The 27926-nt window shown below is 36.3% G+C and overlaps 1 protein-coding gene across 3 annotated transcripts in view; it reads right to left on the bottom strand.

Moving 5' to 3' along the window:
* Nucleotides 1–27926, bottom strand: part of CPQ (carboxypeptidase Q) — a 146929-nt gene that overhangs the window by 72914 nt on the left and 46089 nt on the right. For all 3 annotated transcript variants that reach the window (XM_077782816.2, XM_085572363.1, XM_085572364.1), the window contains exon 4: nucleotides 23131–23338. In XM_077782816.2, the coding sequence (XP_077638942.2) occupies nucleotides 23131–23338 (208 nt within the window). The remainder of the gene's footprint in view (nucleotides 1–23130; nucleotides 23339–27926) is intronic.

The following is a 27926-nucleotide window of genomic DNA, read 5'->3' as shown; positions in this document are numbered from 1 at the left end:
ATATGAGAAAGTGCATACAGATACAAAATACAATAGAGTGTTACAAGATCAAAGTTCATTTCGCATTATATTTGTAGCAAATTTTTTTTTGAAGTAACATTGTGGAAACCAGAATTCTACGAAAACCAGAGAACTACATTTTTCCTATACTTGAGGGGAAATATTGATAGGGGTATTATCCAGGCTGGTAATAGCAAATGTGATAAAGTAAAAAGAATTCAGCCTCAATGATTCTGCATTTTGTTTTTGCAGTTTGCCTTCCCCCTAAATCCAGGGGGCACAATTATACACAACTTTTCATAGAAACACAATTTACTAGAAGTTAAATCATATTCCTTGACTCCAGACAACTATTATAAATAGTAAAGGTATTTTTTTCATGTCAATCAAACATAGCAACAAAACTGTTTCTCCATTGGTCTAAATAGAAGGGAAATTACTACGTGTATTACTATCACATCAGAGTATTTAACAGTGACCATATCACCACTGGTTGAAATTCTAGTGAACATATACCTGTATTTTGTTTAGAGATAGGAACAAAAGATCTTTTGAACACAAATGTTTTTAATCCAGACAACACATGATGGAAGAGACATTTAAAGAAATTAATATGTGAGCCAATTGTCTCTTTCAGGTACTCTGCACGGTTTGTACTATATTCTGAGGGATAGGGGGAGTGGTTATGTGTGGTTTTGCTGGGGTTTTTTTGTTTGGTTGGGGGGAAGTTGTTTGTTTTATTGCTTTGGTTTAGTTTTAGGTTGTTTGTTTTTTTTTTTAACCTACAGCCAAGGATTATTTAACTTCACTTAGTTTCTCAGAATTCATCCCAAAACCTCAACAGCTTCCATGGTGTTTCTTGACATGTCCAGCACTCCTATGTTTTCCCTTATTCATCCTATGACAGCGTAAAATTGCTTGCTGATTAAATAGCACTGTTTGCATGTTACACTAGTTTGGTGCAGTATGGAGTTTGACCTTTTCCCAAAAAGCTCTTCCCTCTCAAAATGCAGATGCTTACCACAATGGACTGCAAGTTTTGCCACAGAAACATGAGTCTCTACAGAGAATAATTTCAAGCAACATTCTGTAGGTAGGAAGTCGATAAACAAAGAACATGGTCTAATGTTTGGGGTTTTTTTTCTGCAAGGGTCACATTCTATTAACTGGGTTGCAATATTTTTTTATTATTTTTCGTATATACTTTAAAAAAATTACTATTTTCAGTGTCAGGGGCTTTGGAAATGCATCCATTATAAATGAAAGTACTAGTTGGTTTTATTAGTTGGAACATGTTAAACACAGGCACAAAGAAACCATTGTGTATGCCTGGTGATTTGATTGGAAGTTCCTCCTCTCCCAGTGCTTGCTGGAAGTAAACATCTGACATTGAGCACTAGCCACACACCTGAATTGTGTGATAGATGGCATGTTAAATAACATCTCCTGCATCCAAAAAAAAAAAAAAAACCAATCAAAAAAAACCAAACAAACCCCCCCCAAAAAAAGAAGCAAATTTTGACAGATTTTTAAAAATAAATAAACAAAAGCATAAAGGTAGCAGAGGATAGTGCTAACAGATTACAAAAATAAAACGAGCAAAAGATGTACAATAACCTCAAGCATTTTTCTTTTGACTAGCGTAGCTGAAGGTGGGAGCCCCTTAAATTTTATGAAAGGAAAAGTATAAAACAACTAGTGTACAATGCACTCAGGACATCAGTGCAAGTAATAACATTCATATCAACAGAGCAGGAAAGCAGAGAAGGAGACAGCTTTTTTACTCATGGCTTTTACAGAAGGGAGATACAAGGAAAGTCTGACCCTGTGTGAAAGCCTTTGAATCTGTATATAAGCCTTCTCTGCAGCAGCCAAGAAACAATTTGTTGTATCTTGTCTAAACACTTACAGCTAATGCACTTTAAATATAGTTTTGATTAGTCTGGCTGCATCCTTCTGAAACAAGCAATATTTATAGTATATGTTATTTCTTTTGGTTTATATAATGTGGTCCATGCATTAATTTCCCATGTAAATAGTCAGCAATTAGGACCAATATCTAGCAAATGTCCTCAAAATTTCAATACTCTTATGATGTAACACTTCTTAGACAGCGAAAAGTTAATTAATCTCTTTTCCATGGGAGGCTTAGATGTGAATATAACCAGATCTGCCTTGATTCCCCAAGCTGGACAAACTGTCTCTAAAAGAATTTTGTTGTAGCTTTCACATAATTCAGCAAAATGTACCATTTTGGATAAGTTACTGTTAACATCACCCTAAAGGCAAAATACTTTGTCCTGTTAGATTTTACTACACCATGAAGCATTTGAAGGAGCTCTAAAAGCAGGTCCCTAAAATATAAATTAGGAAAAGTTGGATTATTTCAGAAGGTGGATGTCATAATCTCCAGAGAACTGCTGTAAACAGCCCAGGCTAGTTTCAATTTCCATCAAAACAGAAGTGATCAAAGGACTGGATGAGCAAGAGAAAAACATACTGAACTACACATTTTGAATACCAAAGCAGTATCAAAAGTGTACAAGGCTGCAAATGCAAGGCTAGCAGAAGTTCAGCCAGTTCCAAAGTGTCTTACAAAGACAACTGCAATGACTCTGCTCCCAACAGCTGTGTAACTTCTGCCACTGTCACCTTTGGCTCATTCCCTATCTGCTACGTAAATGGGCAGTTATCAAATGTAAATCATCACTCTTTCGCATGCTGCATATGCAGATATTTTAGAAAGTAATTTGTTTCTTTTTCATGTTTTTCTCCCAAACTTTCCAGGCCATGGAAACAATCATACACTAAATAAATGAAAACATCTCTTATTAGTTCTGACATGCTTTTGTCAAGTTCACTAAGTGGAGATAAACCTAAACCACTGGCAGTAAGAAAAAGAGAAAAATCAGCTTTGAGAACAAGCAACAGTTCCCAACATCAAGCCTGATTTAATAATGACAGCCCACAATTCTGTTTGGACTGGGCATGTCTCAAGGCCTCTCCAGTAACAAGACAGCTGAGCAAAGGTGATTTTTTCATACATTGGAATTTGTTCTGCCTTTAAAGTAGAATTTAATTTAATAAGCTAGTGGAACTAACAAAAACAGACTAAAAACTAGAGGCAGAAGAGATGGAATATGACAGCAAACTTTTCTCTTTGTCAGTATTTTGCAGCATCTTAAACATTTAAACATAAACCAAGAAAACTCAGGGAGTTAAGTGATCAGCCATTCTGTAGACATCTAAATGTTATGATCAGGAATCTTTTCATGATATTCCATATAATATTCCATGCTTAGATTATCCCTAGCAATTATTCTTGTTATGTGCAGTAATTTTTCTTCTTCTTCCCCCAACTCACTTGCAGAAATAATTATTCTACAATCATGTTTTCCTGTCATTCCCTACCGATGCATACATTTTTTGTGCTCTTTTCACTGAATTCCTTTAAAGTGATAAATACTATTCCTTTGCAGGACTGAAAACTGGAAGCTAGAAATGGACTTCCAGATGAAGTCCCATCTAAGATACAAAAAATGGCAACAAATCCTTGCAATTTCATTATGTGGTGGTGTGGCAGCTCAAGTCAATTCAATGTCAGAAAACCTCTGTATTAGTCTGAAGAAAGTCATGATAGAAAAGAACTACCTGTTCTTGAAAATGTTAGTAATAGAAATGCCTGAAAAAATACATTTAGAGAATTTAAATCTATATGCAACCATCAAGAATAAACTATCTGAAGAGGAGTTGGCAGACACCTCTAGGACCCAGAGCAGCCTGCAAGTAATGCTGACTTTTAGAATAGCCTTCCATTTCACAAGAGCTGAATAGTTACAGATTGTCAAATATATTATCTGACATTTCTCATTTCTCTGTCAGGATTTAAAAAACTGGGGTCTTCTGTCTCTTACCATCCTGTGAAGTCATTCTTGTTTTAATTCCCTGTGCATATACCATGATTCACACCTCCCTCCAGCCCTTTCATTACCTCCCCTTTGTAACCTCATTTTTTCTGACAATCCTAATTCCACAGTTAAACATGACAGAGTAAAGGATTTCTCTTTCTACTGCCCAACCATGTCACTCCCCATGCCTCAAAATCCTCTTAGTGAGTTTAATCCCTCAGCTTCCCCCACTTTGTCAAACAGCTTTCTGTACTTGCTCTGAACTCCTGTAACTTTTATTTTAAAATCTGTTTTAAAAACTTTGAAACTTTTTACAAAGCAGTATTTTAATTGCTCCCTATGTGTCATCCACTTCTTGAATCACTAGTTTCAGTGGTAAAATCTTTGTTAGTGTAACTACCCTATTATTCTGTTCAAGTGTCCTGAAAAGCTGGAATACTATAGACACAACTACAGCTATCTGCATCAGCAAAATCAGAAGGGCAATCATATTCTTTGTTCTAGATGAGAACAAAGCTCAGTCTCCTTTTCTTATTACTGGACTGTAAATTTGGCAAGTACCAAATATTCCCACGGGGAGTTACTTCATAACTGTATCTGGATTTCAAGATTAAGAAAATGCACCCTAGACTTTTCAGTGCCTGTGAAATTCTACCCTAGTACAACCACAAATGGTACCTTTTCAGAAACATCAACTAAAATAAAAACAAAACAAAACAAAACAAAAAAAAAAAAAAACCAACAACCAAAAAACATTTCATGCATTTCTTTAGAACATCTAATCAGCTTCAGACTACCAGTTCTTATTGCAAGGTGCTCAGTGACCTGAACCTAAAAACTGACAAGGATGACAAAATGCTGCAGGCAGTGCTGTGTCACAGCTGCAGCTACTGTGGCAGAGGAAAGAACAGAACAGTCAAGGTCACAGGTGGTGTCACCACCAGCATTCAGTGTGGTGAAACACACTGTATTGGTTAAAATGCGACTAACTTCTGACTCCTTAAATAAGATTAAATTTGCCCAAGGTAACAGGACCACTTTCAGAAAAAATACTTTCTCCAATAAAATGAGTCCAAGTGCCTGGCCCAGCTAATGCAAAGGGGTTTTGGTTGTCACATTTGATTTTGAAGTAGCAATGAGTATAAAGCTTTTTTGTTATTTGCTGCTGTAACTAACACACTATAAACATTTATCATAATGAACAGGCAAATAAAGTGGCAGTGTCACCTATGAGCTCTGTTCAAAGCATTTTCTGTTCAAAAAAAAATTCGCATAAGCTAAAAAATATTCACTGCCAAATGAATTTCCAAAATATACAGTTTTGAATGAGAGAGAGAACACAGTAATTCCACATAGATACATTTATATATTGTGTGTAGAGTCAGAGCTGGCATCCATCACATTTTTAACTTGCAGATTTTTCCTACCCTCTCCTTCAGGCCTGCTGCTGGATAAAATAAAATAAAAATATCAAATTTTCAAGTGTTTTCTTAAGAACATTTTACCCCATCTAATATAGCTATGGCAAGTGTTTAAACCTACTTTGACTCCTGCAGGACTCACAGTATTAATATTTTCCAGCTATAAACTCTGTAATTTAGCTGAATGATATTCCTTAATATTGCTTAGGTCTGTTTCCATTTCATCACATGTACAACTGATCTGATATTAATGATAAAATTATAAAGACATCTACCTGCTTTATCTCCTGAAATCTCTTTAGCAAAGATTTTACAGTGGCAATTCCTCATAAATTTCACTTGCCATTACACAACCTATTTAACTAGTTCAATTGAGTGTTTCTTAAGTTCATAATCAAAGAATTAATGACTTGTAGCTCAACAGTGAGAATTCTGAGCTGGTAGCATTTACTGTATCAACCCAATTTCTAACAACTTTAACAATGTTGAACAGTAGTTCATTCCTGTTCTCTTCCCTTAAGTCTCTTTAAGTTGCTTTCCAAACACAACCTGCTAAAGAAAGGTTGGAGATGAGGTGAAGTTTCCTCATCCTCAGTGGTTATTTGTAAGGATATTTGCTAATAATTCTGAAGTAAAGTTATATTCCATCACAGTTCCTTTCATATACTGAGAAAACTGAAAAACAAGATAAGGGTTTTTTTCCCCTAAAATGATTGTGCTTTGCCCACTTTATATCATGGCATCTACATTTGTGTCACTTTGTTTTAATTCTTTATAAACAATTTGTAGAAGCAGAGCAGTTCCCATGATCAGATTTTTAGATATAAGTATGACCTTTTGCCCCTTGCTTAAGCCCTTTATTATACAAACTGTAATTTTCTCACCCAATTTTTAAAGCATGATTATTGTTCATTATAAGACTTAACAGAAAGAAGCCAGTATGGTTCAGATGATAAAGTTTCTGCATGGAGGGCACAGTGAAAGCTAAACCAGATTCTTCTGCTTGTTGTTTGCTTATAAAAATATCACACTTAATTAAGGGGCTTTTAAAAAATTTCTGACTGAGCAGAATATTGGCAAAAACAAATCAGGCACCAGTCAAAACAAATAATCCCTTTGATTTACTCCTCTGATGACTCTAACTGGTTGAGTGTAACTCATTCTTGAAAGAATTTTGCTCCCCAGATCCCACACTGTAAGTGGCTTTCAGCCCTGTTAACAAAGTGAAGTGGTCTCTGGTTTTCACAGGGAGGCTCAGTGATGTGGAGAACTTTGGCAGGGCTACAAAGGCTCAGCAGAATGGAGGCAGTCTAAACAGATACGGCTGTTTGGTTTCTGTGCCGGAACTGCTGAGCGCAGAAGTAAACTGTGAACTATGAACCCTGCTCGCTCGCTCGCTCCAAGTACCACCAAAAGCACAGCTCATGATCAAGTCTGCTTTCTGCTGACAAAAACATGCTCAAAACCCCCTTTAAACAACAAGCCTGTATAAATGTTAAGCATTCTGTACATACAAAAGAGCTTAGCTGAGATGGCTCAAAGCCTAGAGGAAACCTGATGAGCACAAAGGACACAAACCAAGTTAGGAAAAAAAAACACAGGATGCCTCATGTTCTGCCTGGAAAATATGGCAGAACTGATATTCTAGCCTCGGCACACCTAGTAAGAATCTTGAAACACTTGACCTACACCCTTGTCAGAGAAACTTTGCACTTTAATTCTGGAAGGAAAAATAAATAAGGATCCTTTAAAGCCATTGTGATGTTCCAGGTGTAAGACTGCCATGTTGCTTTCTCAGCATCTACCTCAGTTTTCCCAACTTCATGGAAATCCTGCCAATACCATGGGTTTCTAGGAAATAAAACTAGGGCAGACTGGGTATAACTACAGTGGTGCAACTGGGACTTGAGCAACTGCACTTGGCTTCACTCTCCCCACTGATCAGCTTCACAGGGTGCAGGTTTCACTTCACTAAGTTGGTGCTACAGACTTGCTGTCACAGCACAACAGGGTAGGCAGGAGCATACTACAACCATTCCAATAATAAAACCTCATTGAAAAATAAAGAAGGGGATATATTTCTCCAGCACAATCCCTTCTGGCATCTTAATAAATATAGTGCTCCACACTATTTGAATTCTATATTATATCCCAAGTGTTCCCTGTCTAATCTACAGTAAAATATTTTTTTCTATTAAAAAGGGGGGCATTAGCTAGTCAAGTTCTGAAAGCACTGTTCAAAATATTTATTTTCTCCATAAAAACCTTTTTTGTTGTTGTATAACTTTTTACTTATTTAGATGCAGCTAATTATTCACTCCAAGATACTAAACCAATCATTCCATCTAGTCTAGGAACTGCTGGACAAAACGCACTCAATAAAAGTCACAAACTCTTTTATCCTTGAGAAATTTTCTTTGGATACACAGCAATCCATTTAAAGTATGTAGAAATTAGCTAGTGAAAGAATTATTACAATTTCTTTTATCTTCAGAAGAGTTATGGTTTCTGAGTGCAGCATCACTGGGAAGCTCTTTCACATACACTGTCAAACAAGACAGTACATCAAATTTACCAAATCTACTTTCAGTTACAGGATTTTCATTCTTGTAAGACACAGCAAAAAGCTGAAAACAGTGTCACATGTTTCAAAAGACATCCTTCAAACAGCTTCTTGAATAAATAGCTGTATAAGTCTTAATCAAAACAGAGATTCTATATAAAATTTCAGATATTATATATAATTAAAAAATATCTCTACTAAGAAGCTCAGATGGATTACAATTTCAAGGAAAAGTGAGTTTCTCTTACATTATTGTTTTAAAAGTATGTGCTCTGGTCCATTCCCAGGTCTGACAACATTCACTAAATAGCTTCCTGATTAAATTGCCAAGAACAATGTAACTCCATACCCAAGTATGTCAGATATATATTATTTCTGCACCGTCACACCCAGAAACAAAGCATCTTACACAGCATAAATTTCTTCCAAAGTTTTTGAAGTCTTCTAGGAATAAGCAGGTTTTAGTGGATAAAAATATTCATATTGCAGTGCAGAACATTTATTTCCAGCCAAAGATTTTTCTCAAAGTATGCAAGTCAGGCTGTACAACAAAATTTTCAGCAAAAAAAGAGGATTCAACATATGCTTTTTTTTTTTAAGAAATAAATTTAGAAGACATTTTCCTTGGTATCTTAGATCCCCCTCATGATTGTACCAACAGATTCTCATGAAAGTAAAAATAGAAATATCTGAGTCCTCTTTTCCCTTTTCCTGAGACTAAGTAAAGAAATAACTTCATTCACTCATATGACTGCTTGGCTGGGACAAGGATGATGCCAGCAGAAGGGAAAGTTAAAATACTATGAATGATATGAAGGATATGAAGGCTATGAAGTCTGATTTTATTTTTCCCTTGGGAGCATCTACTTCATCAACTATATTCATTTCTTCTGGTAGTTGTCTCCTACTGGCAGACAATCTAACTGTAGAGACTTTGACCAGTAAATTTAAAAATGGACACTGGAGTCATGTAGAGCATTAAAGTAGCAACATCAGATATTGACTTGGTTCAGCAGAAAATTACTGAAGTCAGCAGTATACTGAGATGGGAGCTTAGCACACAGGCTGCTCCTATTTGGTATTTGCTGAATCTCTGAAAAACTGTTTAACTTCCAGCAAAAGAAAGGGACAAAAAAAAAAATATACAAATCAGCATGAGTCATGGATCTGGCCTACTTTATCTTTGAACAAACTAAGCTTAAGCCAGTGTTTACTAGCATCATGAATATTTGGGCATCTGCAAGGACTATGAAATCCAAGAGAATTCCCAGGCAAAGGAATTACTTCATCCAAGAGCAGAATTTGCATTCTTGGACTGGTGACTTGGGTTTCTCTTTCTTGACTGGCCCTGTGTGTGAGCCCTTGCAGGGAGGGCTGCTCTGGGCTGTTTCCCACCATGAACATATATTTCTCTACATGAGGAAGTTCAAATGCCACACTACACCCCAGTGTAGCTGTGATGGGTTGACATAGTAGTCATATACTGTTTGTCCTAAAATCTATTTCAAACAGAAAAAAACATGCATGGGAATGTCTTCTAATAAGTTTTGTTTATTTTTTTTTTCTGAAGAAATTGTGTTTACAGTTGGACATGGTGCTGTATCTCTATAGCAGAGAAAGTGAGGTCAAAGAAGGTTGCCTTTCTCTGGAACAAAAGGTCAATGAATGTCTTATTTCCTGAGCAATTTATTTCTACAGGCTTGGACCAACTTTTAGAAGTAACATCTCTTACAACAGCTTTGTCAGAAGGTGGTCCATCATGCAAGAAAAGAATACCTACTAACTGTCAAGTTTTCATTACATGTTTTTAGGTAGTATAGGCCCATAAAATTCAAGAGCAGTAAAGAAGGATCAAGATCTTAATACAACCAAATAAAATTTGCCAATATATTTACCAATTTACTATATCTTCAGTAGAAGACAGAAGTACCATGTTTGTGCGTTTCTCAGAATGTCTTTTTGTCCCATTAGAACTCTCCTCTGCCAAGTTCACCTTCATCTACCTGTTCCTCATTTCTGAACTGATCATCTAAACTCTGGACCAATGAAATCTTGGCCCTATTACAGTTGAAATCCATGGTGAGGAAGAAGGAAAATGTAGCCTTGTCTCATTGACAAGTGCCTGAGTTTATGTTTTCTTAATAGTTCACCCTACAATTCTCTGAGGTTGCTGAAAAGTAGGAAGAGAGAGCTGAACAACAGGAGTTTCATCACCACTCAAGGGGACTGCTTAAAGAAGGACTAGAAGCATTTTGATAGAGATCTCAGGAAGTCATGAATGTTGTCTCTTTTTAAACCATTAACTTCGAAACACAGCATCTTATCTTGTGACCTGGACACTGACCATGCCAATTCTAGAAGGGTAAATTCCACCAGACAAGCTTACACCAGCCTTTGAGTAGTACCCCCATGGTTTTGCTTGTGAATGAGAGATTCAGACAGAATAGTAGTTGGCACATTCAGTTTCTTTGGAGTTCCTTTAATGCATAAATACCCAAAAGTAGAAACTTTTTTGTTAATACTTCTTTCTCCCATTTCCTTTCAAGGCATAAATTGGAAGTGGGTAGGAGAAGCAATCCTTTGTAGCTCACCTTGAACTCAGAGAGAAGTTAACATTTGTAATAAAAATAAATGTGTCTCACTCATAATGTATGATACAGATTACATCAAGTGGTCAACTGCAGATGAAAAATCTCTTCAGCAACACCCAGTGAAAGCTCCCAGCCTCCAAGTGCCTTTCCCCAGGACCCAGCCCTGCAAAGTTGGCACACCCCAGGCCAAACCAGCTGGGGGAGTTGGGGAAAACACATTCAACATGTGTGCAGGCACTCAGCAGAGGAACAGCAGAGCAGGCACACAGTTAAAGCATCACAAAGATGAATAAGGGTGACAGCAAGAAACACAACGGCTATTTCAGCACACCTCTTTATTCAAAAACGTGCCCATGGCCCACAAAATGACCCTATTCATGGCTGAGCTGAGCCAAAACACCACAAGGGTCACAGTCTTGTGACCTGCACAACGCTTCCTTCCTCTTCCCAAAACTGCAGCCTGGCCACCAGCTGACTCATTTTGTCAGCCACCAATAAGGTTTCCATCATTTGGTACTCTGCAGGCCACAGTGTGAGAATCTGGCTGTAGCACACAGCTGAACAATTCCTGCATTTAATTTCAAACAAATGGGAGAAGGACGACAGACAATCCACACCACTTCAAAAAGGGACTGCAGTAAGCCAGATGGTGTGGATTACATCTTGGGGAAGGCTGCTGGTTTATGATGATAGGATGTGAGGAAAGAGAGGTAGAAATCTGGCATCCCACCAATGCAATGCAGTGCAATATCTGCTATGTGGGTAGTGTTTTAGTGGTAAAAGTTGTAACTTGAGGTCCAAGACTGAAGCAGGAGATCACATAATGGTATCTTTAATTTACATTTGCTTCAGATTTGTAAATTTGTGATAGTTGAATTACCTACAAAGTGATTTCATTATTCACAATTAAATATTTTGTGTCATTTATTATGCCTGTGAAAAAGGTGATCTAGAATTATTTCATTCCTTTGTTCACACTTTGAGTCAATTTTGCCCTTTTTGCTACCATTTTTCCTTTTTATTCTTTTCAAAAAGCATTAAAACAAAGAATGAAAAGATCCTTTTTCCAAGGTTCAAAGAAGATTGTCAGAAACATTTGATATGTATCACATTTTAAAATATTGATCTTATGAATACACACATTCAATCAATTCCAATTTCAACTGCAGAATAAAATCATTAAGCATGCATATTTGTTAAACCTGTGCCAGAAGTAATTTTATTTTCTTCTAGAGGCAAAGGTTTAATAAACTGGAGAGAAAATGAAGAGAGGTCTGAAAAAATGGCAGTTCTTCACTGGACTGTTTAGAGAACCTTAGATAAATGGAGATTTCTTAATTACTAATTCAGTAGGCCAGTTTTAGAGCAATTGTACATTATGCTAATTGCTTCAGAAAAATAACTTCTGTGAATTATCATCTGACAGAGTTTCTATCTGCACTTGGTTCATCAATGAAAAAGGAGACAAAGATGTCTTTTATTCTACACCACAAGAGATGTATGGTTTGAGTTACATGATAGAAAAGACACATTATCTAAGTCACTAAAGTCATATCCCAAGTCAGTGTTGCATCCATAAAGCAACATGCTGTATTTATCGAACACAGTACAGATAATCCTTTGATCTCTGGTTCTGCTTGTTTCAACAGCCCAGTTTTAAATTGGTATTAGCAATTATGATTCATATTACAATCAAATATGTGGTTTCAGATAAGGGAAAAGAAAAAAAAATCAGTTCTCTCCTTCAAAGATTCAACAATAAATTATAAAGTGCTCAAAGAAGCAAAATGAAGTTATTGAAACCATATTAATATCATTTTGTACCAGCCTGAGAGAAGAAATCTTTATCTATTCCTAAAAAAATATACATTTAAATGCAAATGCAATTATAGACAAAGAAGATCTGTTCAAACCACTAAGACTGTATTTATAGCAATTTATACCATTTCTATCCTACTAGATTTTAACAGCTAAAATTACTGCAAGCTAGCTGCTTGTTCTTCAATATTTTAGTGGCTTTCAGAGATCATCTTAATTAAATGCCTTAAATGATCTTCAGTTAAGCAGGGGAAGATTTGGTTGGAATTTTCTTTTTGTTTTACCTTTAAACATACACAGACTTTCCCAATTAAAGAAAAGTTTCTTATTAGAAACCAAAGATGATAAGTCTCTGTGCTTTTCAACACAAAGTTGGATTCCTTTACCCTTTACCAACACTGAATTTGTAAGCAAATTATTTAATTTGGTAAACAGACAAATTCTGTATTTTCCCAACTATGTATTACTGTCTGGATCTTAAATAACTAAGATTTGTGCTTTGTGATGTTGCAGAAATCTATGCTGAAAGGTCACTAAAAGATTTTTAAATGGGCTACATAGATAATTGGGAAACAAAGTCATCTCTTTCATGCAGAGGCTTTTGAAACAAACAGCAGCAGTAACATCATGCCCAACCAGATGCTCTCTTAGGAACTTATGCACGCATGAAAGATTGTCTAGATGCCTCCACTTGTCTCTGTAACAAACATGTTCTTCAAGTGTGACTCTTCAATTCCCTCTTCAAGTGTGACTCTTCAATTCCCCAAGTTGTGAATGCATCTAAAACATGCTTTCTTAGTGGCAGGGTAGACCTTCCAAGGAAAACCTGGGTATAATCTCTCCATACAATTTGTGCCATGCCTGCTAAATTGTAAGTACATTAGTACTGCTTTCAGTGAATAGGGGCAAGGATCTTGTATGAGACACTTTGCCAGGGGCACATTGTACATTACATTTCTGCTTCCTAAAGATAAACAGATCCCATTTCATCCTGGTATGAGTGATTCCTATGAATTTGCCAGGAGTATTCTGAATTGCTGTTTCTTTTTCAGAGTACTTAGAACTTTCATGTTTCTGACCCTGGCAACACCTGTAATCACATTCCCTCACCATGGTCCAGTCACCAGCAGATTCAAAAGGTCACAATGAAGTGGGACTGTGAACTTAGCTCAAGTTGTTCTTAAATCACTGAAAATCCTGTTAGAGATTAAAGAAAATTGAAGTAATTTGAGTCCTAACCATTGCTGACTTGGAGCATTCTGAAAGCATTCTCGAGCATTCTGAAAGGCTTGCTGGGTATTTTGAAGGAGCAACAAGGGCTGTTATGTTGATCCCTAGAAGGACATTGTGTGAATAACAAAGTCCACAGACAAAAGAATATAAAGTTTATGTATTTTCATATAATCTAGAATATTATCCTTACCAATTTTGTTGAAATTTAATCAATCTATCAAAGACATAATATATATATTTCTTTATACTTAGCTATATCTCTTTTCTGAAACTAATAATTTGAATTAGTCTAGGCAATTTTAACTTAAACTGCCAGATTCATCAATGAAAGAGCAAATGTGTCATACTTAGTGGATAAGGGTGCAATCCAATTATTTTGTTGAACTTATTTGAAGGCTGAGAAGTCTAATTAGTGATAAAAAGAACATCAGACTTGGGTTTGCTATAAATAAGGTTATTAACTATAGCCTATTTATATGCACAGTTGCAGTTGGCCAGGAGGACCCACAGAACAACTTGCAGAACGTGTTAAGAGATGGTCAAATAAGGTATCATTTGAACATTAATTCCAGCTAAGTGAATAGATCCCTGGAGGACTTCAACATATAAACTAAGGTCAGACGACTTCAGGCAGAAGTGGAGAATATAAATCCAAGACTTCAGGTTCACAATGCCAGGAAACAAAGTCATACAAGCAGAACAGACCACGAGTTGTATTATCTGCTTGTAAGATAAGACAGAGAGAAACATACTTGACGACAGTTTTTCTTCCTTCACAAAGAATAATATGACCTCAGGTCCTCTTCCTGATTATTTGAAAGGTGAAAGAAGAAGATGGAGGACATCACATTTCAGACCTGAGTAATTTTCTCTTGGCAAGAAGCTGGATGACTGAGATTTCCCATTTGGAATGGTAGAATATGCTCTACTTTGCTGAGCAACATGCCACAGAAGGCAGTGTCCTAAAACTATCTTATGTAAACATATACACATACATCTTACAGCAACAAGTTCCTTTACAGTGAAAGATTATTATTTCATTAAATATCTTCTTACACAAGCAGCATATTAAACTTGGTACAAAAAGAGGATGAGAAAAATCTTTGTCCAGCTGATATCACTGAAAGTAAAAACAAAGCACAATGATCATAAGGCCAGGTACACAACTAAAAAAATAAAGCCCAGAATTACAGAAGTAGTGCGACAATATTAACATAATTCCCCACATTAAAATATTTAAAATACACAGACAATTCTACCTCTATTTCCTTATATGCATGCTAGGGAAAAAAAGCCCACTGATGTGGTGCAATATAGTTTTCAGACTATTTCATCTTACATCATTATATTATTCCATTCACCCTCTACCTGATAGTACCTGATTAAATGAGTTGGAACACAGGGGTTTTTTTCTGAATAATTTATACCAGAACATTGTAAACTGTTTTTGAGACTAATATTTCATAGTGATGATTGTAAATTCAAACATGGGGAAAGAATTCAGATGTCAAGGAACTACGTAACTACCAGAAGAATACACATTTTAGTATATTTTTGTTCAAATATGTAAATTAGTCTATAGGACAAATGACAGATTAAAAACTTATGTGAAAAGCCAATGCAGACTGTGAGGAACATGCTTTTCAGTATGTATAAAGAAGCAAATCTACAAGGCCTGTAGTACAAAATAAATTTTCTGTTAAAGAGCCTGTAATGTCCTTTTTTTCCTTTGCAACTTCAGTAAAAAAAAAAGAGCTCTCAGTTCTAAACACATAAATCAGTTTACATTTGTGACAAATATTACTGAAAAGAGGATTTTTGTCCAAAATTCCATTTACCTGTTACAATTAATTAGAATGATATTTGTGTAAAATAAAATTCTAGATAACTTACATATTATATCATTATATATTGGCATAAGTGCTGACAACAATTGAGAAACTTTATGAACAAAACTCATTCTTTGATTTAAGATCTATGCCTGCCAGATTCACAAGATCTTTAACATTTTCATAACAAGAATTTTGGACAGATTTTACTGGTATTATGTGTTTTACAGGGTATTTTGCTTTGCCAAACCATAGTAAATATGTTTGTACCATTGCAACTACATTTACAATAAGGCTAGAGTGGCAAAGTTCAAGACCTTTAAGCTCTCAGAAGCCTGGAGGGCCTCTTCTAGACCAAAGTATAAACTATATGACAATAGAAAAAGAATTTTTAAAAGCTTTTAAAAAGAAAAAGAACAAATTATAGTAACATTTTAAGCATGTAATTTGTTAGTAAACCAAGGTCTTGAGCACAGTTCCATTAAAGACCACACCAACTGTGTCAGTTTATTGTTTACACCACCCCGCCCCAGACCCAGATCTCACGAAGCAGCAATGTGATACCTAAAACCCTACAAGTCTACTCACCATTCAGGAGCTGGTTCCATGTTTTACCAGCTCTCTCTGTCCACAAAAACTATGAATTCTGCTACATACTCCACTACATCCTTGAGTAACCGTCTCAGTTGCTGCAATCACACAGTTCTTAGAGAAACAACTCTGCTGTCGGTATCTCAATGTGATTAGCAGAACAAGTTATTTCCCCCTTTCACCTCAATCTCAACCTGATCATTTATAACTTCACTTCTTTTAGCATTTCTCCTTTCATTCAATCAACAATGTCAGGTCTGTCCACTAGGTAAAAATCTCACAGTCAGATCTTTCACCTTGGTCCTACATGTGGGAATCTGAATCTGTGTTGAAGAGCCCTCAATATCCAATCCACGTACTCTTAGACAAGCAGTTTTGCATTAAACTTGCATGGAAAATATGCACTTTTTTAACATGACATTAATGAAAAGACAAGGTCTTGGTAGTCCTCTTGCTGTACAAGGTTAAGCATATAGTCTGCAGCTAACAAATACAAACATACAGGTACAGGTATTTGAAAACCCCTGTAGAGAACAGTTGTTTTGGGACTAACCCTTGACACTTGGCACTAGTCTTTCTGGCATCTACTTATTCATAATGAAAAGAAAAATATTGTTTCTTTCCTCCTTCCTCCTCAATATTGTGGTGTTTCTTACTTGATGCCTCAGGCAAGTTTTAGATCTGCCAAACCCAGGACTACCCTTTAGACATTCTTGCATATCAGAATGCAAGAAAGATGAAGTACAATTTTAGAAGATAACTTTTCCAATGTGGAGGAAAAGAGCTTTCACAATCATTTGTAAATCCTATGTGTATTTGTAAATTATTACTAAATCCCACAGTAATTCTTTAAACTGCTGTGTGGGAGTAGAGACAAAAGAACAGATAGAAAGGAAAAATATTATATCGTATCTATTTATACTCACACCATCAAAAGGACTGCAAAACTGCATGCTCTGATGAATTTGCTGGCCAACAGAACTTTAAATGTTACTTTTTAATTTCTAGTGTCAGAATTTAGTTGGTTACAGTTTAGGATGTAAAGGATTTAAAACACAACTAAACACTCTGAAAAGTAATGCCCAGAGCAAAGGCCCAGCAAGTAGCTTTGGGCAGAAACCAGTCTAGATTCAAATAAAGAAAGGAGCTGGGGTGGGCAGCCAGCTGTCATGTACAGGTGATATCTATGACCATGCTCAGGTGGAGGGCAGGAAGCTCACTGGCTAAACTTACATCAGGAGAATAAAAATGGAACATAAATAGCAGGGTGATGGCATCTTTCAGTTCTTCCAAACTCCACTTGACTCTACTGAGGAAGGTCACCTAGATGTCCTCATCCCTTGTCACTGTCACCCTGGTGCTGCAGTGGCCTGGGACATTACCAGTTTTATGCCAGTGAGTTGAGACTCTGAAGGTGCTGCTCCCTGTGGAGCAGGCATTGGTGGTTACTAAAGTTGATACGTTTTTCCTTCATGTTGCAAAGATTTATATGCAGTGACAGCAACTATGCCTCAGCTGGCAAGAGGAGAACCCTTTCCAAGAGTTGCTGGTTTGCCCAGACTAGTGGAGCACATCCCTTAGTCCTCCTCTGATATCACCAAGCAAACATGGAGTAACTTCAGGTGCCTTCAAGATCAGCAGAGACTGCTGCCACGCTGACCATCTCCCTCACTCTCACCTGCCCACATAGAGACATGGTCTGGTTATTTGGAAAAGACATGAACTTCATAAAGGTCACAATACACTGGTGAACCTGAACTGATTCCTTCAAGAAAAATTGCATCTGGAAAATAATTTTCAAAAATATCTAAGTTGTTTTGAATCTTTCTTCCACATATAAACATTCACTTGTTCCACCAGTATTTCAGACACCAGCTCTAAGTAGTACAATATTTTTAAACTGTTGCCACTCAACATCAACCCCGCATGTACAAACGAAATTTGAGTTGTAGTTATTGCATAGCTAGATACTGAATTTTCTAAAAACACGATTACATAAGGGTGCAGCAGCCATTAAATCAGTAGGGAAACTATTGCCAAATTTTCCCTAGCAGAATCAAATGCTTTCAGTCAGCTCTTGGGTTTTACATAGGTGATTCAAGTTTTAGAATATTTGCCATGCTTTACACCACAAAATCCAGCATATACTTTAGTTTTAATATATAATAGGCCTTCTAGTAGTTAAAATAACTAAATAAACAAACCAACAAATAAATAAAATTATCATGTTACAAAGAAAAAATTTCCTCCATATCAGTTTTGTATTAATTTAACTGTTTTCATCATGAAAAGACTTCTGTTTTAGAACCAATGACAGCAATATTGCCACCCCCACAAGGCACAGAATAAAAGACAGCCTCCTATTAATAGTATGAAAGCCAGTTATTAATAAAACATACACACACAGAGGTACTACGTATTTCAGCAAATATCAACAAAAACACTTCAAAGAAAATACATTTCCGAACAATGCCAATGCTCTTTCTTCACCCTTTCTCTTGTTTCTTTTTTACCACTTGTTTTTCTACTTCTCTTGCCCATCAGTTCACTGTCATGAAGTAATGGGCTGGCACTCTCAAAACTTTCAAAACCAAATCTCTATAATAATCTTCTAATTCTTTCAAATTCACTTAATTTGTAGCAGCAACAGGGATCAGCTTACAGTCACAGGAGAGAGGCTCACGGAATTGTATTTAGAAACCCTTCAACATCTTGGAATGAATAGCCAAACAATCCACATGGAGAAAATGTGATAATGGAGCCATAACATGACGGCGTCAGGCTCTTAAAATATTTCTCCTCAAAGCTCTATTGTATGCATGATTTACTTTGAGCATAGGGATATCTGGAAGCCACATCAAAGACCTAATGGATAGACATTTTGTTAACATATGTAGAAGTGATGCCAAGCCATAAAACAACACTGCACTAAGTATTACACATCTTCAGAAAAGTCTGGTTGTTTTGTGTTGATTTTTTTTTTTTTTTTTGAGGTTGGGATGGATTTTTGGTCTACAAATTATTTCTTCCGTTATGTGCATGAATGCTTAACAGGCTCAGAAGCCTGGACAATTTTTATGTTCTCTTTTTCCCTGGATCTTTGCCCAGTATCACAAAATCTGAGACAGGGCTGATCTTTGAAACTGGGAAAGGAAGAAGAATGAAGAAATAAATAAGCATCTGTGTCCTTTGCAGAACAGGTTCTGTTACATCAATCACAGACTGGTAAAGAACCTCACAATCTATGCTACTACATTAGCATCTCTGTTTCTCAGGTCATCCCTAGGACTGCTACTTTCAAAGTGCTGATCAAACTTGGCTCTAAGCCACAGTGAATTCTTCAATGGTCTTTCATGTCCTTGGTTTTCAAAATGAAGACAATTTTCAAATTGTACATACTGCAGATACGGCATTCCAAAAAACCAGGAGGCCAAAAAGCTTTGTAGAGTGAATTCCTGGAACAGCTCTCCAGGATTCTGAAAAGGCCACTTATAAGCTCCTCTGTTTCTGCTCTAAAGTATTTATCCTGGATCACAGAATAATGAGCAGCCATTAAATTTATGTACTTTGTAGGGCACTTAGGAAACAGTTTTTCCATCACTTAGTAACTGTAGGATAAGTAAAACAGCACTGCACACCAAGAAATACACAGTACAAAAAGACACTGAAAGTCAAGATTGTAGAAGAGTTATAACTTTATCCACTTTGATACCTTTTCAGTTAATCACATATTTTGTGGTTCCATGTTTGGCACATTTGGTACATTGAAGCCAGATTAACAACAAACAGCTGCTATTTATAGCATCTCCCCAGAGATGGGAACGGTTGCTGCTGCACTTTAAGACCAATCACGTTACATCTGTATTAAAATGAGAAGACAAACATGTTTTACTGCCAACTCTGCCTGAATTTCAAATGAAAACCACATTAGTAAACTTGTGAATTTCTCAGTCAGTCAGTCTCCAGTGTCAGCTTACATAGTTTAAATAAAACATCTCACCAGCACACAATACAGCACAAAAGGATCCTAGCTGCATGGGCCTAGTTGCAAAACAGTTCTCAAATACTCCTCCAAGATAAAAGGCAGGAATGACTGCAAATGTCTCTAACCTGCAATAGCCTGGACCTCAGCAGGTTCTGCTACCATACCTTTGTCATTTCAAAAACTCTTTGGCTCAGTTGTCAGCAGTCATACAGGCTCAAATATGTTAAGTCACACAACCCACAGGTTTTCTACCCTCACTGCTGTCCAAAGCTCAGAAAGGTTGCCAGGACATCAAGTCAGAGCATGTTTGTTCTCACTGTTTCCCATTTGTTTATATGAAGAAAAGATGGATCGTGAATTCATTATCTTATAGGCACAGGCTCACCTCCTTTAGGCAACTACAGGTTAATCAGAACTCAGCAGTCACTAAATAAGGACCTCAACTCTCAGAGGATGGTGGATGTCTCTGCTCTGATGATGCATGATCTGATCACCTGCTCTGACATAGGAAGAGACTTGTCTGGGGTGAACAGTCCTTTCCTAACTTAGAAGGAATGATACAGTTATAAATAGAACAGAGACACTGGTGTGACATGACAGAATCCATTTCCTTTTTCTGTTCAGAAGCTTTCTACACCACCTGCAAACTTAGTACTGCAAAATTGCAGCTTGCAGTAGGTTTCACCATGTATTTTTCCTAGCTGGAACAATTGCTTACTGCCTACTGGCCAGCCAAACAAAAAGGATAAAGCAGGAAGGAAACCTGAAGTATCAGTGGGTTAATTTTTCAAAATTGCTGCACATAGGGTACAGAGATGCCTCAAAAAGACACAGGACATCTACGCTCACATCATCACCTCTGATGATGAATGCACCCCTGAGAGCTTGATGCTTCAAAAAGCAGTAATAACATTTCTTTTACTGCTTTAGGTTACTTGGAAATGCACATGTGTTGAAGTTAAGCATAGGTACCTAAAATAAGGTTTGCAACTCAAACAATTCTGAGTAGCCATTTTGATAATTTTAACATTTCTTGTAGCAGCAATGACTTTCAGAACACTAAGTCTAAAATACAGGATACCGTTAGGAAAGTATATAAAAAATATGTCAACTACTATTTTTCTGTTTTCCTTAACATTTTTCTAGTTTTAGCCCCCCAAACCCCAATTGCTATATGTAAAAATACACATAAAGCACTTGGAGAAATGATTGAAAAAGTAAAAATAGCACTGGATATGATGCAAAAGTGGTCAAATTAAAAAAAATAACAAAACAAAACAAAAAACAAAGCAAAACAAAAAATAACCCCCCCAAAACCTCTAAACAGGTATGAAAAAATTATTTTATCCTTTAACGTATTTTAATAATAATAATTAATACTGTTTGTAATATAAACTTGTCAGATATATTATTTCAGTTCATGGTGATAATTTTAATAAATATGTTGAAATATCATGGAATGAGTCAATTAATTATTTATAAATCAAGTCGTATATTAAATCCTGGTCAATATATAGATGAGCATAAGTATACCTAAATGTGTAGTTACATCTTGAGCTGAATCACTTCTCACCAGACTTCACACACTTTCTTCAATGTCCTACAGCAACCCTCATTTTCAACTACATTTCAGGGGTTTAAGTTATAATTTGCAGCAATACCAGTGAAGAGTTATGTTTCACAGGTTTCAACCTAATTTTAAATTGTTTTGCTTTAGACCTTTGTAGGAGAAATACCACACACAATTTCTATCCCAGAGTCGAGATCCAGATTTGGGTTTATTTCAATTCAAAACTTAAACTGAAATTTTGGCCCATGGTAATGGCATCTTTCTGTTCCCATGGAGTTGTACTGCATTTTGAAACACTTTGGCATAGAGGGCCTTGTAAGAGTTTGGATCTGTAATGTACTTTATTGCCTAAATAGCGAGATGGTTCCCATTTTTACCAGAGTAACGCAATGGAATGAGCATAGTGAAGCACCCATTAAGGCTCCTACAGGAACTGAGTACTAAAAACCCTAAACATTAATTTGTTTTATTTTCCTGTTTCTTGGTTACATTTTCAAAGTGTATCCACTACCACTCCCATTATCATCAGCAGGGGACTTGTAAATAAGCCTTTACCCAGTGTTTTAAAAAATGAGCTTGTCAGTGGAAATAGTGAAGAGATCCCAATTCTCTTCATTACTTAAAGAAACAGAGCAGGACAGCAAAGAGAAAATCAAGTCCAGGCAAGCACCTTAAAATATCTTTGAAGTCTACATTTGAACACTTCATAATTGAAATGTCAAATTTTGAAGTACACCAAACATAATTCAGGAAAGACAGCAAATTAACTGGTTAGAAACATTGTTAAAAATGCAGATGACATAAAATTAAATTAAATGCACCCTAATTATAAAGTTGGAACATTTAACTTGGTAAATATGTGTTTCATGAAGCTAGACTCACAGATGATGTTATGCAAACCAATCAACCATCAGGGTAGTTACTCTTTCCCTGCCCAGTGATCAAGCTGCTGAAACTGTACACTCACTGAGGATCTCTGACACCACAAGCCAGAACTACTGAACTGTCATCTCAGAAAATATAAAATCTCTTAAATGCATAAAATCTCTTTCCTGGTTTAAAGGTCAGAGATAGACATTCTTCTTCTCCATTAAAGCCATAAAAAATACAGTGTTTAAAAAAAAGCATTGTGGCTCAGTAAGTACTCTAGCAGCAATTTCTAGTGCTGCTGTAATTGAGGTTGCATGAACATTTTCACAATAAAACATACTGTCAGAAAGGTAATTCCATGTTTTAAGCTGACACAGAAGACTTTGTACCAGGTACAAATCCTTCAGCACCAAGAGTTTCGTTTGTATCATTTTTAGCTAAGAAGTTGCAAGAAAGGAGAAAGCAAGAAGAAAAGTCTTACAAATGGAAGACAACAATGTATAATTATAAAATGTTCAAACAGAATTTGTGGTGCAGACAGTTTATTCCAATCATATATACCTGCTAAACCTAGTCATGAAACCTGCTACCTGTAAAAGATTGAAAAGCTAAGATGTCTAAAATATTGAAGAGCATGTGAATGAAAGTTACATGTTTTAGGGATTGTTTCAAAAGGGTAGGTTTGGTTTTTTGATTGTTTCATCCATATTTTTAAAGAAAAAATGAGGGGGTTTTGTATATTTTCACCTACCTGCTCTGGGTACTTGCTTCCAACTATCTCTGCCACAGTATTAAATGACAGAGAGTCTGGATAAGTCTTAGCTCCCATCCTCAGGTGCACAACAATCTTAGTGCCACGGTGAGACATTCGTGACATCATTTCAGCATCTTCCACAGTGATGCAAGCAGTGGGAATTTGGGGTACATCAGGCTGGTAACTCTGCCCCCCAGTATGTGGACTGTTAAAAAAAAAAACAACAAAACGCAGTGTTAACTACTCAGCTCTGTAATTTTTTTTAGCGTTACTGTAGAGTTATTAAAAAGAATGACCATCATGACCATCCCTGCCATACTCTCAAAAGGGACATAACTACAATTTTAATAAACCTTCTGACAGAATACATCAAGTGTTTTTACACTAATCAGAATATCTGACTGCTATTATTATGTATGTCTAGAATTCTATTCATTGTCAGCTCTATTTAGGTCATTGACATGCTTTGATATCCCACTCCATTCACTGTTTTACCAGAAACAAAAGCAATGAAAAGTCTAAATGAACAGGTTGCCTTAAGTGCTTTTTTTTCTCCTGTAGCAAGTAATGAAGTTAAAAATGACTATTAAATGTTAATGCTCTTTTCCAAATAACAGAATTGCAGAACAGATGAGGTTGGCAGGAAGCCCTGGAGATCATCTGGACCAACTACCCTGCTTGAGCGGGCCACCCAAAACCAGATGTCCAGAACCATGCACGATGCATGAAGATCTTCACCTGTGAGCCTTCTCACAGCAGCAGACACACTTTTTCTATACATTTAAATGAACAATAAAAATTTTAAATTGGGTTATTTTTAAGTCTTCTAAACTGGAAAAAAAAAATTAATTTCTGGAGGATATATGTTAAGGAGGAAATTAGAAACCTACTTTGTAAGGTTATATATTAGGTGAAATGGGAGAGATTATTCAGTTCTATTTATTGAGAAGAATAATCCTTTCTCAACAATAACAAGTCATATTGTAATCAATAACATAATCTGCGGAGTAGATATGTATAAATATTTATTTCACATGGAAATGCTAAAAACTAGTGACAGAGGAGCTTCTTCAGAGATCTGTCTATTAAGTAACAACAGTTCAGAAGATTGCTCCTGGTTGTTTACAGCTGAACCTCAAGCAAAAGCCAGTGTCTCTTTCCATCGGCTTTGCAGGTTAGGTGACCCATGGCTCACCTTATATTTAACCTGAAACTCGACATTTCCTGTGCCATGTAATACTCCCTGAATGGGATAAACTTATGTAGACTTATAAGTTCAGACTATTTTCTTTTTTTTCCTTTCTTTGTCAGAAAAAAAAAAGGCACCCTCATCCCCACTTTTAAACTGTGATAACTTGCTGCATATGTTTAATATTTCTTTGAGTGTTTGGGGATAAATCCAGCATGTTAACCAAAAGACTTTCCAAACAATGTAAAATAAACAGACTGGAAAAAAAAAAAAAAAGAAAAAAAAAGAGAGACGACAATTTCATCTACTAATGCTAAAAAACCCCAAACCCTACATTCAACAACTAAGCAGAAACTGTTTGTTTCTGGTCATTTTAAATGAATGTTTTTGCCTGTATTTCTGGCAAGTTTATGTCTTAGTACTAACATGCTGAACTGCTGTAATTCAAGTTTTATCACTGATTTCAAGGTCCTTGTTATTTCTCAACAAAAGACACCCCTAAAACTGTATTTGTTTCTCCAATTTAAGCAGCAAGCACATTTATTGCAGATGCTCCATCCTGATGTTCCACAATTGTGGATAAGGCTTCTGACAACTCACTATGATCCACACATGCTTGCATACCTCAAGTGAAGAAACATTTGCAGATACAAAATTTACCCAGCTAGCCCAAAAAATAAACCTTGAAGTCACCTGGAAGTGCCATTTGTATACTTAAACTTCCACTCTGCCACGATCACAAAGGTAAACCCTACTACCCAAATTAGCCATATTGGCATGGGCTGGCAGAGCCAGCAACAACTCAGATGACACCAGGATCTGACAGGAATGGACGACTGCCCAAATTATTTCTACAAAAAGTGAAATGGACCCTAAGCATGACCAGTACAAAGACACAAAGCAATACACCAGTACTGTAGGTTCCTAATGCTGCAAGATGAACTCACATACAGAACATTTGTGGCAGACACTAAGCATCCTGGGATGCACCAGATGAAAGTTTATATGCATGCAAAACATTCTGTGTTAAGTATATCATCTACAGAATAAATTGCTTAATAAAGTGCCAAAGAGTACATTAAAAAAAAAAAAAATCTAAGCAAAGCAAATTAAGTGCCTTTTAAGTAGAGATAACCAAGAACTGGAAGGGCTACTGACAATATGTCAAGACCTGAGCAAGAACTAACAAAAAAGAAATTACTAGCAGACTCTATGTAACAGATGGAGAGAAGCATTCCTGAGTTTGGCTCAAAACAGGGCAAACCGGATGTAGTTTGGTAAAATCAGGACAAAGAATTTTTTTTGGGGGGGGCACAGAAGGACTGGGAAGCAGGTGGAATGGCAAGAAAGTTTTTTTTTTTCATTGACTCTGAACAAACATGATTTTGGGACTATTGTTTCAAAGAAGAAGGATCTTATTTAAAAAAAAAAATTAAACTCTCTTGCATTTACCATTCCTTGCACTTTGAAAAGAAAATAAAAGGAAGGCATCACATAGCACCAGCTACAGAGATCACAAAGAGCCCTGACTCTGTACCAGCTTTCAACTTAAAAACATTGTTACCTACAGGTAAGCAAGATGCACCTGTGGCATTTCCCACTAACACCTGGAGTGATGTTAACATCTCTTTCAAACACACACTCTCTGAAAAATGCTGTTATCCAACAAACTCTAAATTAATTCTGCTAAATTTTAAGGGTAGTTAGGCTATTTAATATATGGTATCCCTGTTCAATTACATAATTTGGTGTTCAGAAGAGATGGTAAGTAGTTCTCCCATTATTTTTTATTTACTTAACAAAAGCACCTGTTTTGATTTTAGATTACTGAATCACCTCTCATCCATATTTAAACTAATAATTGAAAGCATATTAATGTTACTACAAACTCAGAGTCATTTGGTCCTGACATTCTTTTTTAACAGCTGACAAAATAAAGTGTTTGAGTTTTGCTTTGGATAAGCCCCTGGATTTCACATCTTGAAAAGTATTTAAGGGAAGTGTCACGGTCTGAATAAAAGCAGAGAAAAGGCTCAAAAAAACCCCACATTTTCTCTGTTGAAAGTACATGTCAAATGGCTAGTAAGAAACAGATGTGGCTTGTATCTTACACTAAAATGTAAAGGGAGAATAAAAAATTCAAAAAGCAGCTAGCTAGTTTCTCTTCTGAGTAAAACAATCAAATGTAGAGAAACTAAAAAATGTGGATGAAAAGATGTGCTGCTGGTGTCAGGTCAGTTCTAATTCTTCTTACTGTGGTAGCTGACCTTGCATATTCCATTACTTTGTTCCTGGACTTCCAACCCTCTTTAAGCTAAGCTAAAATGCCCAGGGAAAAGTAAATTGTGTAAGAACCAGTGCTTCAAGCTAAACTGGATGCTCTGATAGAAAACAGATCTCAAGTTGAAGCCTTAGAAAAAGATAGTAATCTCCTAAGGGGAGAAGTAAGCATGACAATACAAGAACTCTAACATGGCTAAAAGGAAAAAAAACCAACCAATCAAAACTTGATTGTACAAAAGCTTAGAAAGATTTATTTCAGCCATAATGTGTATGCACATACTCTCAGTGCACCATTCTTCACATTAACCTAGAAAAGCAATCTTTTGGAGGTGGGAAATACAAAATCAGTGTTGCCTAAGAATTGCCAGTGTTGTCTAAGTTTGCTTATTCAGTCAAACACATTGCAAGAGTCTAACTACATATGTGACTACCTGTTTTCTACAGGACCCCTGTAAAATTCACTGCATGAGCCACATGTAAACTAAAAATTCATATCACATTAGCTAGTTTGTTAATATTGACTTAAATAATAAAATACATTCCTGGGTAGAGCCATGAATACATTGATCACTAGCTATACCCACAGCAAGATCACAGCCTTAACTCGGTAACAGCCTCACATCTTCCCCGCACTTTTGTTTTTTCATTTGTATATTCTACATATCACAGAAAATCCCCTCATCACATACAAAGATTTACACCTTAAAGGGGATGATGGAACATACTGCAGCAAAACGGGAGGAAAACTACAGATCTTGCTCTTGCAGTTATCTATGGAGAGGAGCTTTTCAGGAGTGCCTCACTCCTCTAACTTTCTCTGCATCACAAGCAGCATGGCAAAGCCTGAACTCCACACAAGTAAATCCCCTTTTCCAGCACCACAAACTCCTTACAAAACAGAAGTTGCCCTTGTGTGCACTCCAACTATGCATGTTCTTCCAAAATTCTCACCATTATCTGGATAGAGAGGCAACTGTAATTGAAATTAGTCAAAACGTCAGAAGTATTGTTAATCTTCTCAAAAGAATTAGGTCAATAAAAATAAAATCAAGACTATTCTCCATTTACAACCATTTGGCAAAACCTAAAAGAAATAAATTCAGCCTAATTTTGTGTTTCTGTCATCATTTGTCCCAAAACTCACTTGTTTGTTTGCTTCTTATATTGGATTTGTTGCTTCACAGTAAGTTGATATCAAGACTGTCAAATTCAAAACCAAATAGGAATATGCACAGAAAATTTTAAGAAACTGCTGAGTAAAAATACTATACAAATATGGAATTAAATAGTATAAATAAATAACAGAGTGTAACAGAGTGTA

This window comes from Lonchura striata, chromosome 2 (genome assembly GCF_050655825.1).
Source record: "Lonchura striata isolate lonStrDom1 chromosome 2, ASM5065582v1, whole genome shotgun sequence".
NCBI lineage: Eukaryota > Metazoa > Chordata > Aves > Passeriformes > Estrildidae > Lonchura > Lonchura striata.
Note: the sequence above shows the minus strand (reverse complement) of the source record. Positions and strands in the feature narration are given on the sequence as shown.